This window comes from Eschscholzia californica, unplaced genomic scaffold (genome assembly GCF_041429995.1).
Source record: "Eschscholzia californica isolate CP2 unplaced genomic scaffold, dmEscCali1.0.p SCAF_6, whole genome shotgun sequence".
NCBI classification, from domain to species: Eukaryota; Viridiplantae; Streptophyta; class Magnoliopsida; order Ranunculales; family Papaveraceae; genus Eschscholzia; species Eschscholzia californica.
The window spans coordinates 21,185,872-21,197,332 of NW_028238483.1; the positions used below are offsets into that span (position 1 = coordinate 21,185,872).

Here is an 11,461-nt window from a genome sequence, read left to right on the forward strand (position 1 = left end):
GGGTATTTAATCGGATGATATGACTAGTGGGAGTGTGATATAACCATGGGAGTGTCCCATAAACATATCTCATAGGCCTAAAGAGAATTTAGGCAAAAGATAGCAAAAAGGCCCGAAAACAAGGTTTTGGGCCTAAACTGATTCGGACACTTTTAGGGCTCGGATTGGGCTGATTTTCGGAGCGTCGGTTCCTTATGTTAGGAACATTAAATATGCCAATTTTGGCTGGGTTTGGACATCACATCCTCAAGGAATTGAGAAAATATCAACTAGTTGCTATTTTCGGCAATTTCCTTAAATCTTATTCTAAAGGGTCTTTTAGGAAACTTAATCGGAGGTGGGTTCTTATTAGGGTTTTATATAGAGACTCTTAGGGTAGAGAATAAAGTGTGTAATTTCTCTCTACTCTACCACATTAAGTAGAGATGAGAAAGTGAGCTAATTCCCAAGCTACCAACTAGTCAAGCAAGAAGAAGGAGTTCTTCTTATCAAACACCATTGGAGCGCTAGCAAGCTTTCAAGGAGGGAGATTAAATACATCGTTCGGTGTCCCAATTGGAGGAGCGACGACTGTAGCTCTTGGTCTGCTTAATTGATTAGAAAGGTTCGAGGGAAAATAACGATTAAGGTAATCTTTACTTTTCTATTAGTTTAACTGTTAGTTTATGAATGATGATCTTGGGACGTACTAATGTCAAGACATGAGATGTCTGAGATTCCGCTTATACGATATTAATAGACACCACCATAACCCAACAGATTGGGCGGGTGACCCCTATACGCGCAGGTTAGTTTCTGGTGGTTGTGTTTATTTTGGTACACATTTAATTTTGTGGTCCTCGAAGAACTAACCGACGGTTTCCAGATCTAGCACCAAGGCGGAGTATAGATCTATGGCAACCACAACGACTAATATTGCATGGCTCCAATTTTTACTTCGAGATTTGGGTATTTCTATGAAGATTCCTCCTATTCTGCACAGTGACAACATAATCGCTACGTATATGGCGCACAATCCGATTTTACACTCTCGAACAAAGCATATAGAGCTTGACTATCACTTTGTTCGAGAAAGGGTTAATCGAGGTGCTCTACAAGTTCAATACATTCCAACGCAAAATCAGATTGCGAATATTTTTACAAAAGGTTTGGTGAAATCTCGACACCAATTCCTTTGTAGCAAGCTCTCACTTTACGACTCCAAAGTTTAGCTCGAGGGGGGGGGGGGGGGGGGGGGGGGGTAATAGAGCATATTGACTCATTCGACCCATAAGATAAGTTTAAATTTTCTGTTATTATTTGATAAGAATATATCTTTCTAAATCTTATCTATGTAAATCAGTTACTAAAAGTCTATAAATATAGGAACCTAAATGCCTACTTTGGCATAAGAGAATTCTACAATTTCAGTGTTAACTATACCTGCGAGACCGGTAAGGGGACGACGAGTCTTGCCCTTTCCTTTCTAGCAAGTCTTTCCCTTTGCTTTCTAAATCATTCTCTCTCGTGGGCTCTCTCTCTAACTTGTTATCTGGACACCAAAAACCTTCCCCTCTTCGACATCGACAATTTCTCATCTTCACTTGCCGGCTCCATAAAATTGTTTAGATTCTTAGTATTTCATTTCGGTTTAGATAGGAGCTTACTATATTCATTTTTAGTTTCAATCTCTTGGTTCTTATGAGCTCCATCATTTTTGTTGTTTTATGCTTTCGTGGAGTGTCTTAAATCGTAATTTTTCATGCAACGGACGTGGAAATACAGGTGGTGCGCATAGAATTTTTCTAACTACAATGAACAAACTATTTCAAGCCGAACCCAATAATGCCCCAAGCCCGGACACTTCCAATCGGCCCAACTATTAAAATGACAAAGGAAATTGACACAACGACATGCTATCCCACATGTAAGATTACTAGTGGTTAAATCTATTGAAGGCCACATAATCTGACCAATAATCAGATGCCAAGTCATTATGTCGACAATTAACTTTACTCTTATAATAAAGAATAAGCAAGTTTAGAGACAAATTGGTTGACCCTTGACGAAACATTTCGAACTCCGTAGAATTGTATACAGAATTTAGAGAGCAGATGATTTAAACCCTTTTACAGAGAGAGAGAGAGAGAGAGAGAGAGAGAGAGAGATTAGATCTGTTTTGTTTTTGATATTTGAAAACCGGGTCGAAGATGAAGATCTGGTTAAAATTAGGGTTAATCATTTCAATTCTCTTAATTACATCAATTCCTTCATCAGAATCAGCTGTTTCAAGTATAGATCTAGGTTCAGAATGGATGAAAGTTGCCGTTGTAAACCTAAAACCAGGTCATGTACCAATTTCTATAGCCATTAATGAAATGTCAAAGAGGAAATCACCAGCATTAGTCGCATTTCAAAATGGTGATCGTCTTGTTGGTGAAGAAGCATCTGGTATTAGCGCTAGGTATCCTGATAAAGTTTATTCACAAGTTCGTGATATGATTGGAAAACCTTTTAATTATATTAAAAATCTTGTTGATTCATTATATTTACCATTTAATTTAGTTGAAGATTCAAGAGGAACTGTTGGAATTAAAACTGATGATGGTATTACTGTTTATTCTACTGAAGAATTAGTAGCTATGATTTTAAGTTATGCTTCAAGTTTAGCAGAATTACAAACAAAATTAAAGGTTAAAGATGCAGTTATTAGTGTTCCACCTTATTTTGGTCAGGCTGAACGTAAGGGTTTAATTCAGGCTGCTCAATTAGCTAATATTAATGTTTTAGCTCTTATTAATGAGCATTCTGGTGCTGCTCTTCAATATGGGATTGATAAGGATTTTTCAAATCAATCACGATATGTTGTATTTTATGATATGGGTGCGAGTAGTACTTATGCTACTCTTGTTTACTTCTCGGCTTATAATACTAAGGAATTTGGGAAGACAGTCTCAGTTAACCAATTTCAGGTAAAATTTCGTTCCTAAATTGGGGTAATAAGAATTCTAACAGGACTAGCATTTTGTTGATCTTGTTTTATCTGTTTGCTGGGTTTCGATGAATTCGTATGTTGCATATTCTTGATATGTTATTTATCGTTAACGTGATGAAAATAATGAATTTTTGTGTGCACAAACTTTGTTATTGGAAGGCGATTTTTGTTAACCTTGGGTAGTTTAGATACACCATACACAATGTAGCTGTTAGATTCTACCTTTTCCAAAAAATTGTCAATCTTTCTTTAGATTAATCGATATGTTAAGGTTATTAGGCATAGACTGTTGCTATATTTTCATTTATCTTCTCTGGGATTTCTTTTTATCTACTTTATTATGTCGTAGACATTTCTGTTTTTAGTAAATAGTTTAGGTTTAAAAAAATAATTTGAGCTCATACATTTTCTGCCTGCTCGGTTTCAATGTTCAATCAATCCTTTAGATGGGGATGGTTTTCTATCTTAAGCAAGCATTCAAAATCTGTAACATTTTGGCTGCTCAGTGGAAATCAAATTTTGGATGCTATTTTTGTAGTAATTACATCGTATTCTTTTTGTGGGTTTTTTTTGTAAGATAAGGCTGAACTTTCGTCATTTTGGTGCGCCAAAATTTAGATTTCTATTATTTCACGGGGTTTCCATGAGCGATATGGGGAATCCGAAACATGTACGTGTTTTGCGGTGGAGGATCACAACACGATTTAGTTTTGGATGAGTTCAAATCTTCATTTATCTTGTTTCCTGTCCTCAAATTACTTATCTCTTATGTACTTATGGAACAGTTCAGTGCTCATCTGGGGTTTTAAGCTACTATCCTTATGATTTTCTCAATCTTGTATGTCATTTATAACTATTTTAAGAATGTTGGTTTACTGTATTATGGCTATCATGTTATTTGTAGTATCTCGTGTTTCATATAATATTTTTTATTCCGATGTCATTATTGAAGAACTAGAAACATTTGAGGCTTGTATTACAGATGAGTGTCAATTAAACAGTATCATTTTATTTTATTTTATTTTTTTCTGGTAGTCCTTTTAGTTGCTTATCTTTGAACTGTTGCAGGTCAAGGATGTTAGATGGAACACAGAACTTGGGGGTCGGAATATGGAATTACGTTTGGTGGAGTATTTTGCGGATGAGTTCAATAACCAAGTCGGAGGTGGAGTAGACGTAAGGAAGTTCCCCAAGGCAATGGCTAAATTGAAGAAGCAGGTTAAACGAACAAAAGAGATTTTAAGTGCGAACACAGTGGCTCCAATATCAGTTGAATCAGTTTATGATGATCGTGACTTCAGGTTGGTGGAATTTAAAGTACTTTAAGTTATTAATATTACCATCATCAGTATCATGGTCAATTGATTACTATCATCATTATTATTATTGTTATTAACTTCTTATGAATAGAAATAATAATAATAATAATAATAATAATAATAATAATAGTATTGTTACTGTTATGATAGTAAGAGCAACTCCAGTGCGGGCCTGGCTAAGGCCAAAAATTCAAATTTTTGGCCTCAGCCAGGCCATCCAGTCACGGTCGGTTGGGGCTGAGCCCCAACCGACCACTTCAGTCGACCCTAAGATTAGGGTCGACTGAAGTTCCCCAACATGACTGTTGGGCATGTTGGGGGTGATTCTAGCCGTTGGATCAAATCCAACAGCTAGATCTCCTTTTTTTTTTCTTTTTTCTTTTTAAATTTTTTACAAACTTTAATTAGTTTAAATATTTTTTTAAACTCTACTCATTAACAATTAAAATACATCCCACCAACGTGTCGGTCTCCGTATAATTCTTCGACTTCGGAAAAAAAAATTATTTCGAAAATAGTTCAAATACATGTTTCACTCATACATAAGATCACACACCCACAAAAAAAATCACACATGTGTTTCCCACATGCACAAATTTTCGGCCTCAAGAGAGGCTGAGGTTGGAGTTGAATTTTTTAGGCTGAGCTGAGACAGAAAATTTTGGGTAAAAAAGTGGTTTTTTTCGGCCTGAGACAGGCTGGGACTGGATTTGCTCTAATGATTGTTACTGATAAGCAAAATAGCGGTTATAAGCTTAGAAGATTAAGCATAGTCACAGTTGTGTGGAAATAGTGCAGATATGCATATAAAAAAAGCAAATAATCTCTTGTTGTAAAGCTAAACCCTTTTTGATTTGACTAAATGAGACCCGTTCATCATGTTGAAATACTTAACCTCAGGGGTAAACGTGCTTCTTTTGCGGTAGTAGTAACCAATCTCTAAAAATGACTTGCGGCTTCAAGGAATTTATTTTTGTAAGGTGAAATGTAGCCTGGAGACAGTAATGTCTTTTTTCCTGAAAACACACTGTTTATATCAGTAGCTATATGATGTTAAAACTGGCTGAACACATTATTAGGCACCCAACTAAATAGAGCGGAGGCAATTATACAACAATCTTTAAGGTGATATCTAGGTCTTTGTGCATAAAGTAATAAACAGAATCGAGGCTAGCCGTGAAACTTAAGCCGAGGTTGCCATTTTGGTAGTAACTTGTTTTTATTTTGGCACCAGTGAAAGGAAAAGCATAGACAACCCCAAAAATGTTGTACTGTTGATCGACATATAACTTTTGAGTTCTGACTTCTTCGATATGAACATGTTGGAATGTAGTTAGCATTCAAATATGTTGTTTTACTTTACATTGCTACTATCTTTCCCTTAGAGTATGTTTGTTATGTGGGAATGCTTGAGTAAGAAAATCAAACCTTTTCTCATATGGAATGATGTTTTTAACTGTTTGATAGAGTAGTTGGAAATTCGTAGTGCCTTTAGAAAATAGTTAAATTTGACTTTTTAAATGGTGTAGCCTTGGGTTTTTTGGGTCATCCAACCTCAAATATTGGTGCCCATAGAAGAGGACCATCTTCTAGCCCCAAGGACCATCCAGCCCCAAAAAATGGTGCCCACAGAAGAGGACCGTCCAACCCCAAGATCCTGGGGATTCACAGAACCAGAATTTGACATCATTTGGTAGAGAGAGAAACCCACCCAAAATTAAGAAGGAAATCCATCAAAATGGAATCAAATCTTTGTATAAATCAAGAATTGTTGATGCCGATAAGAGAAGAAGGTTCGACGGAACCGCTAAAAGTTGTTGTTGATGCCGATGAGAGAAGAAGAAGACAAGAATTCATTGATTTCATCAAGCTTCAGTTGATGCCGATGTGAGAAGAAGACAAAGTTGTTGCTGATGCCGACGGAACCACCATGTCTCTTCTATCGATTTGATCAAGCTACAAAAGATTTCATCAAATTTGGGGGATTGAGATTTTATCAAGCTTTAACAGATTTCATAAACTTGTTGTTGAGGCTTCAACCTAATCCCCATGACTACAAAATTCAACACCTTCTCTTACAATTTTGTTTTCTTTATGTTCTTTATTCAAGAAAGTTCAAGAACAAGAAGAAGAAATCCCTCTTTCTCCATTATAAATAAACAATTTAACAGATTCACCACTACTTTTTGAAGAAAACCCTAGTTTTCTATTTCTGTTTCTCTCCTCCCATATAACAGATTCACCATTACTAATCGTATTTCAATTTGGGTTTAGATTTCCTCAAAGGTTAGATGAATTGTAGAGAGAGATAGAGTCTGAGAGAGGGGAAGAGCTACCGGATGCTAAAAATAGAGGAGAGAGAGCGCATTATGAATAGTAAGTGAGAAATCATCTTTCCCATCTAAATGGTGGGAAAAAATTTAGACCATTTTCACACTTTTTTTCTCGAGAAATCGATTTTCGCACCCAAAATGGCCAACCAAACAGCGAAAAATCGATTTTCCCACTAAATTTTCCTACTATCAAATGCACCCTTAATTCAACTCAGTTATTTGTTTTTATTTTTAAATTTGAATGAATACTCAATTTTTTTGCTTTCTTTTCTCTCCTAGGAGCACTATAACTCGTGAGAAATTTGAAGAACTCTGTCGAGACCTGTGGGATCAATCTCTAGTTCCTCTGAAAGAAGTGATTAATAACTCTGGTCTGAAGGTTGATGACATATATGCAGTTGAGCTGATTGGTGGTGCAACCCGAGTGCCCAAGTTACAGGTAAATATTGACATGCTAATATGTTATTTTTAACTATGATATGTAAACATTTATCATGGTTATATTTCTTTGTTCCATGGAATGTGTTGGTTGCGCTCCTTCATATTTTAAATAGCTCCGAACTGAGATATGGTTGGCAACCAAATACTTCTCCCCCTCTTGATTAGACCTTGTCACTGTTATTTTCGAACTTGTTTGTTTGTTCTAGGAATTGTTGTTTCCGTGACATAATCCCCGTCTGGCCCTCTCTGCTTGTTGTCCTTGTGAAACTTTTCTCTCTTTAGTTGCACACCCCACGTTTTTTCAGTAAGGTGTAAAGACAACTATCAAGTAGCAAAAGCATAAACAAGAAACAGTATGTATAGGCTTAAGGAACGTCCATATGTAGCATGTAAAATTTAGAATTTCATGAAGCCCGAGTCCAAAGAATTCCTATGTACAAGTAATTGTTTAGATGAAGGAGTCAAAACTTTTTGTTAGCAATTAAACTTTTTGAAATGTTCAAAATGTGCATCGAAACTCCTCTTGATGTGCATGCATTCTTCTACGTGATTCCACTTTCCTCTTACACACCGTCATACATCAAAAAACATGTTTGTTAGACCATTTATCATATCATCCCCTTTTGTGCAGGCTAAGCTTCAGGAGTTCCTTGGAAGAAATGATTTGGACAAACATCTGGATGCTGATGAAGCTATAGTACTTGGTGCAGCACTTCATGCAGCCAACCTGAGTGATGGAATTAAGTTGAATCGCAAGCTAGGAATGATTGATGGTTCTTCCTATGGTTTTATGGTCGAATTTATCGGTATTGATCATTTAGCTGGTGGGAGTAGTAAAGAGTTATTAGTACAACGAATGAAGAAACTCCCTATTAAGGTAAGAGCTCGATAGTTTTTCTGTTGTGAATTTGACAGAAATGAACAAATTGGGATATGGATTCTAGACGTTTAAGCTTTTTAATTTTAACTTCTTTCTCATAATTTCGTAAATCTTCCATTATACAGCTTTTCAGGTCCATTAAGCATAATAAAGATTTTGAAGTTTCACTTAGTTATGAGAGTGGAGGAGCATTACCACCAGGGGTTTCTTCTGATATATTCGCCCAGTATGCAGTTTCTGGTTTGACCGATGCTAGTGAAAAGTAAGAGAAATCAATTATTGAACTCACTGATAAATTTTTTAAATACGTTTCAGAGTGAAACTTATTTATTATAAAAAGATTTTACTTTTGGCATTCTCTAAACTTTAAAGTATCATGTCTTATCTTGTTATTTCTCTAGGTATTCATCTCGTAACCTCTCAGCTCCAGTCAAAGCAAATCTTCATTTCTCTCTCAGCAGAAGTGGCATACTTTCTCTTGATCGAGCAGATGCTACTATTGAAATTTCAGAATGGGTTGAAGTTCCTAAAAAGGACCCTTTGACCGTTGAAAATGTCACAGCAAGTACTGCGAATACAACAGATGCTGACTCCACAACCACAACAGAAGAGAGCAAAAGCAATGTGGACATTGACAGCACAACAAATAGCACATCTAACTCCAATACTGAAGGGCCTGGAAGCGTGGAAATGGAAAAGAAGTTAAAGAAGAGAACCTTTAGGGTCCCACTGAAGGTGCAAATATGGATTCTTCAAACCTTATATTACTGGTCTTAGTGGTCTATATTTAAGTAGGATTAGGGTCTTAAACATATCGTGTCAATGGTGGTATACACTTTTAAATAAACCATACTCATTAATTACTTCCAGAAAATAAATCACTAACACATGGAATAAAGTGGCCAGTCCTTAACATTTGAGGTTTTTGGAGATCACTGATACATTGTGTACATGTACTTGTCACTGAGACTAGAGCATAGGTATTGGCTATATGTATGACTATAATTTTGTTGAAGATGAAGTTTATGAAATTGACTTAGGTCTTAGCTGCGATAATTTCAATTTATGGTTGATACATTGACTTTGTTTTTTTTTATTTGTAGATTGTTGATAAAACACTGGTTGCTGGAAGGTCTCTTTCAGATGAATCATTTTCTGAAGCTAAACTTAGGTTGGAAGCTCTGAACCAGAAGGATGAGGAGCGAAGAAGAACCGCAGAGCTGAAAAATAACCTGGAGAGTTTTGTTTATACTGCTAGAGAAAAGGTTAGAACTCTTTAATCATGATTTAGTAGCTTTCTTATTTTTGTCTAAAGTCTAAAACCTAAACCACATGGTGCTGAAGAGGTTCCAGTTAGTTTCTTGTTTTAGTTCTTTGATTGGCCAATTTTGTTTGCTTTCTTTGTATTTTTTCTTCCTCTGCCATCTCCAAAATATCAGCTCTGTATTTTCTCATCTGGCGAAATCACCAATAGTTCCTTATTTTCTACTTAATTGCCCTCCTGCTTCTTTTACTCTTAAATTTTGTGTGTTTCGAATCTGCTTATTGTTAACTAAATATATTTAAGTTTCTCATATTCTGTTATGCAACCTTGAGTACTGGATTATTCCTCATTTACTAACAATGAACCTATACCAGCTTGATTCAGCTGAGGGGATTGAGAAAATTTCAACTGAGCAGGAACGTCAATCCTTGATCGAAAAGCTTGAAGAGGTTAATCGCTGCACGACCTTGCTTTCCGTTGTTATCTTCCTGTCATGATTCATTTCTAAGTCCAAAATGTTCTGTAATTGCAGGCTCAAGACTGGTTATATACTGATGGTGAAGATGCTAATGCAAAAGAGTTCACAGAACGCCTTGATTTATTAAAAGCTAAATATGACCCAATATTTTTCAGGTCACTTCCTTACTCTTCATCGCGTTGGCACGTTATTTCATTTGTGCATCGTTAAAGAATAAATCTTAACAATCTTATTCACAGATTAAGGGAGCTTACTGAACGACCAATTGCATCTAAGGATGCTCAAACATATCTTGGTGAACTTCCACAGGTAAGTTTTGGGTGGAAACAAACTTTGTTTGTGTTGAACCACCACTTGGTACCTTTTTTTTTTCTCGAATAGTTTTTTGTTTAACGTCTCTGAAACTTTTGCAGATTATAAGTGATTGGGAGAAAAACAAACCTTGGATTCCTAAAGATAAAATTAATGAGGTATTCTAACAATCATCTGCTGAGTTTTTTCTCTGTTCGAGGTACAAATGTTTATAATTAACAATTGTGGCACGCTCTTTCAGGTTCGGGGCGAGGCTGAGAAGCTCAAGAAGTGGTTAGAAGAGAAGGAAGCCGAACAGAAAACGTAAGTGGTTCTTCTCATAAAACATATTAATGGGGTTGGTGAACAACTCCTTCTCACTTTCGAATAATTTTTTTCGGAGAAAGTCTTTAATCATCAATTAGAACTTGAAGATTTAATCGTGTTATACTTGAATTTACCTAAATATTAAGTTGCTGGTTGCTCGTTTTGTTTTGACAGGACTTCTCCATTTAGTACTCCAACATTCTCATCCGACGATGTTTACGAAAAAGTGTATGATTTAAAGAACAAGGTATTGTTGATAATTTTCTTCAAATATTAATAACTTCTACACGATATTCACTTGTATCGATAATCTAAACTTTTATTTATATAGGTTGCAAGAGTGAATAAAATCTCTAAACCAAAGCCTAAAGTTGAGAAACCTCCGAAGAACGAAACTGAAAACAAAGAAGAGAAGGCGAAGACTGAAAAAACAACTTCGGAGGAGAATTCTTCACAAGATGAACCTTCTGTGGAAGATGATAAAACTTCATCTCCAGAGGACAATGTCGATCCAAAAAGTGAGCTTAAAGATGAGTTATAAATGAAAAAGTCGAGGTAACATTAGGAAGTAATTTTATCTTTTTACACATCGACCTTGAGTTCTATTTTATCTAGAACAAATAGATAGTTGTTTCGAGCTCCCCTAGACATTGCCAGTTTTTCTAAGGATGTAGACTAAGCTCCATTTCTCTGTCAAGGAAGAAGCGCTATTCAATTATCATAGATGAGTTCAATCTTCAAGATCTTGGTGACTCGGCAGTCTATATTTCCTTTTCCATACTAATCTCAGTTCACATACTGTAGTTAATGGGAATTTTGTATCATAGAATAATACAGAATTCTTTGATCTCTCTTGGTGAATCGAAGGTCATAATTTTCCTATTTTTCTCTCTAATATTGTTCTTCTGTTAGATTTCTTGCTCTTTCAATATATGAAGTTCTACCTTTCCCTGTGGCTTCTTCAAGTTGAAAATGAAGTTGGGTAATAACAAAGTGTTCTCAAAACTTTTTTAGAAAACGGAAGTTCAAACTGTAACACTGAAAAAATGTGGTCTGAACAACAAGTCAATTATACGAAAGCAGGGGCGGAATCAAGATAACAAGTTAGTTGGGGCAAGCTCTTCACTTAAAGTTTCGATTTTAAATTTTTGTTC

At 35.8% G+C, this 11,461-nt stretch overlaps 1 protein-coding gene across 1 annotated transcript; it reads left to right on the forward strand.

The window, feature by feature from the left end:
- Positions 1 to 2,095: 2,095 nt before the first annotated feature.
- LOC147532406 (heat shock protein 70 (Hsp 70) family protein) lies at positions 2,096 to 11,189 on the forward strand. Its single transcript, XM_086647015.1, has 14 exons — positions 2,096 to 2,951; positions 4,043 to 4,275; positions 6,906 to 7,065; positions 7,699 to 7,944; positions 8,073 to 8,209; positions 8,349 to 8,682; positions 9,051 to 9,212; positions 9,586 to 9,660; positions 9,744 to 9,844; positions 9,929 to 9,998; positions 10,103 to 10,159; positions 10,243 to 10,304; positions 10,482 to 10,554; positions 10,639 to 11,189. Exons 1-14 carry the CDS (start codon positions 2,190 to 2,192, stop codon positions 10,846 to 10,848), a joined length of 2,682 nt encoding a protein of 893 aa, XP_086503141.1. The 5' UTR covers positions 2,096 to 2,189; the 3' UTR covers positions 10,849 to 11,189.
- The last annotated feature ends 272 nt before the right edge of the window (positions 11,190 to 11,461 follow it).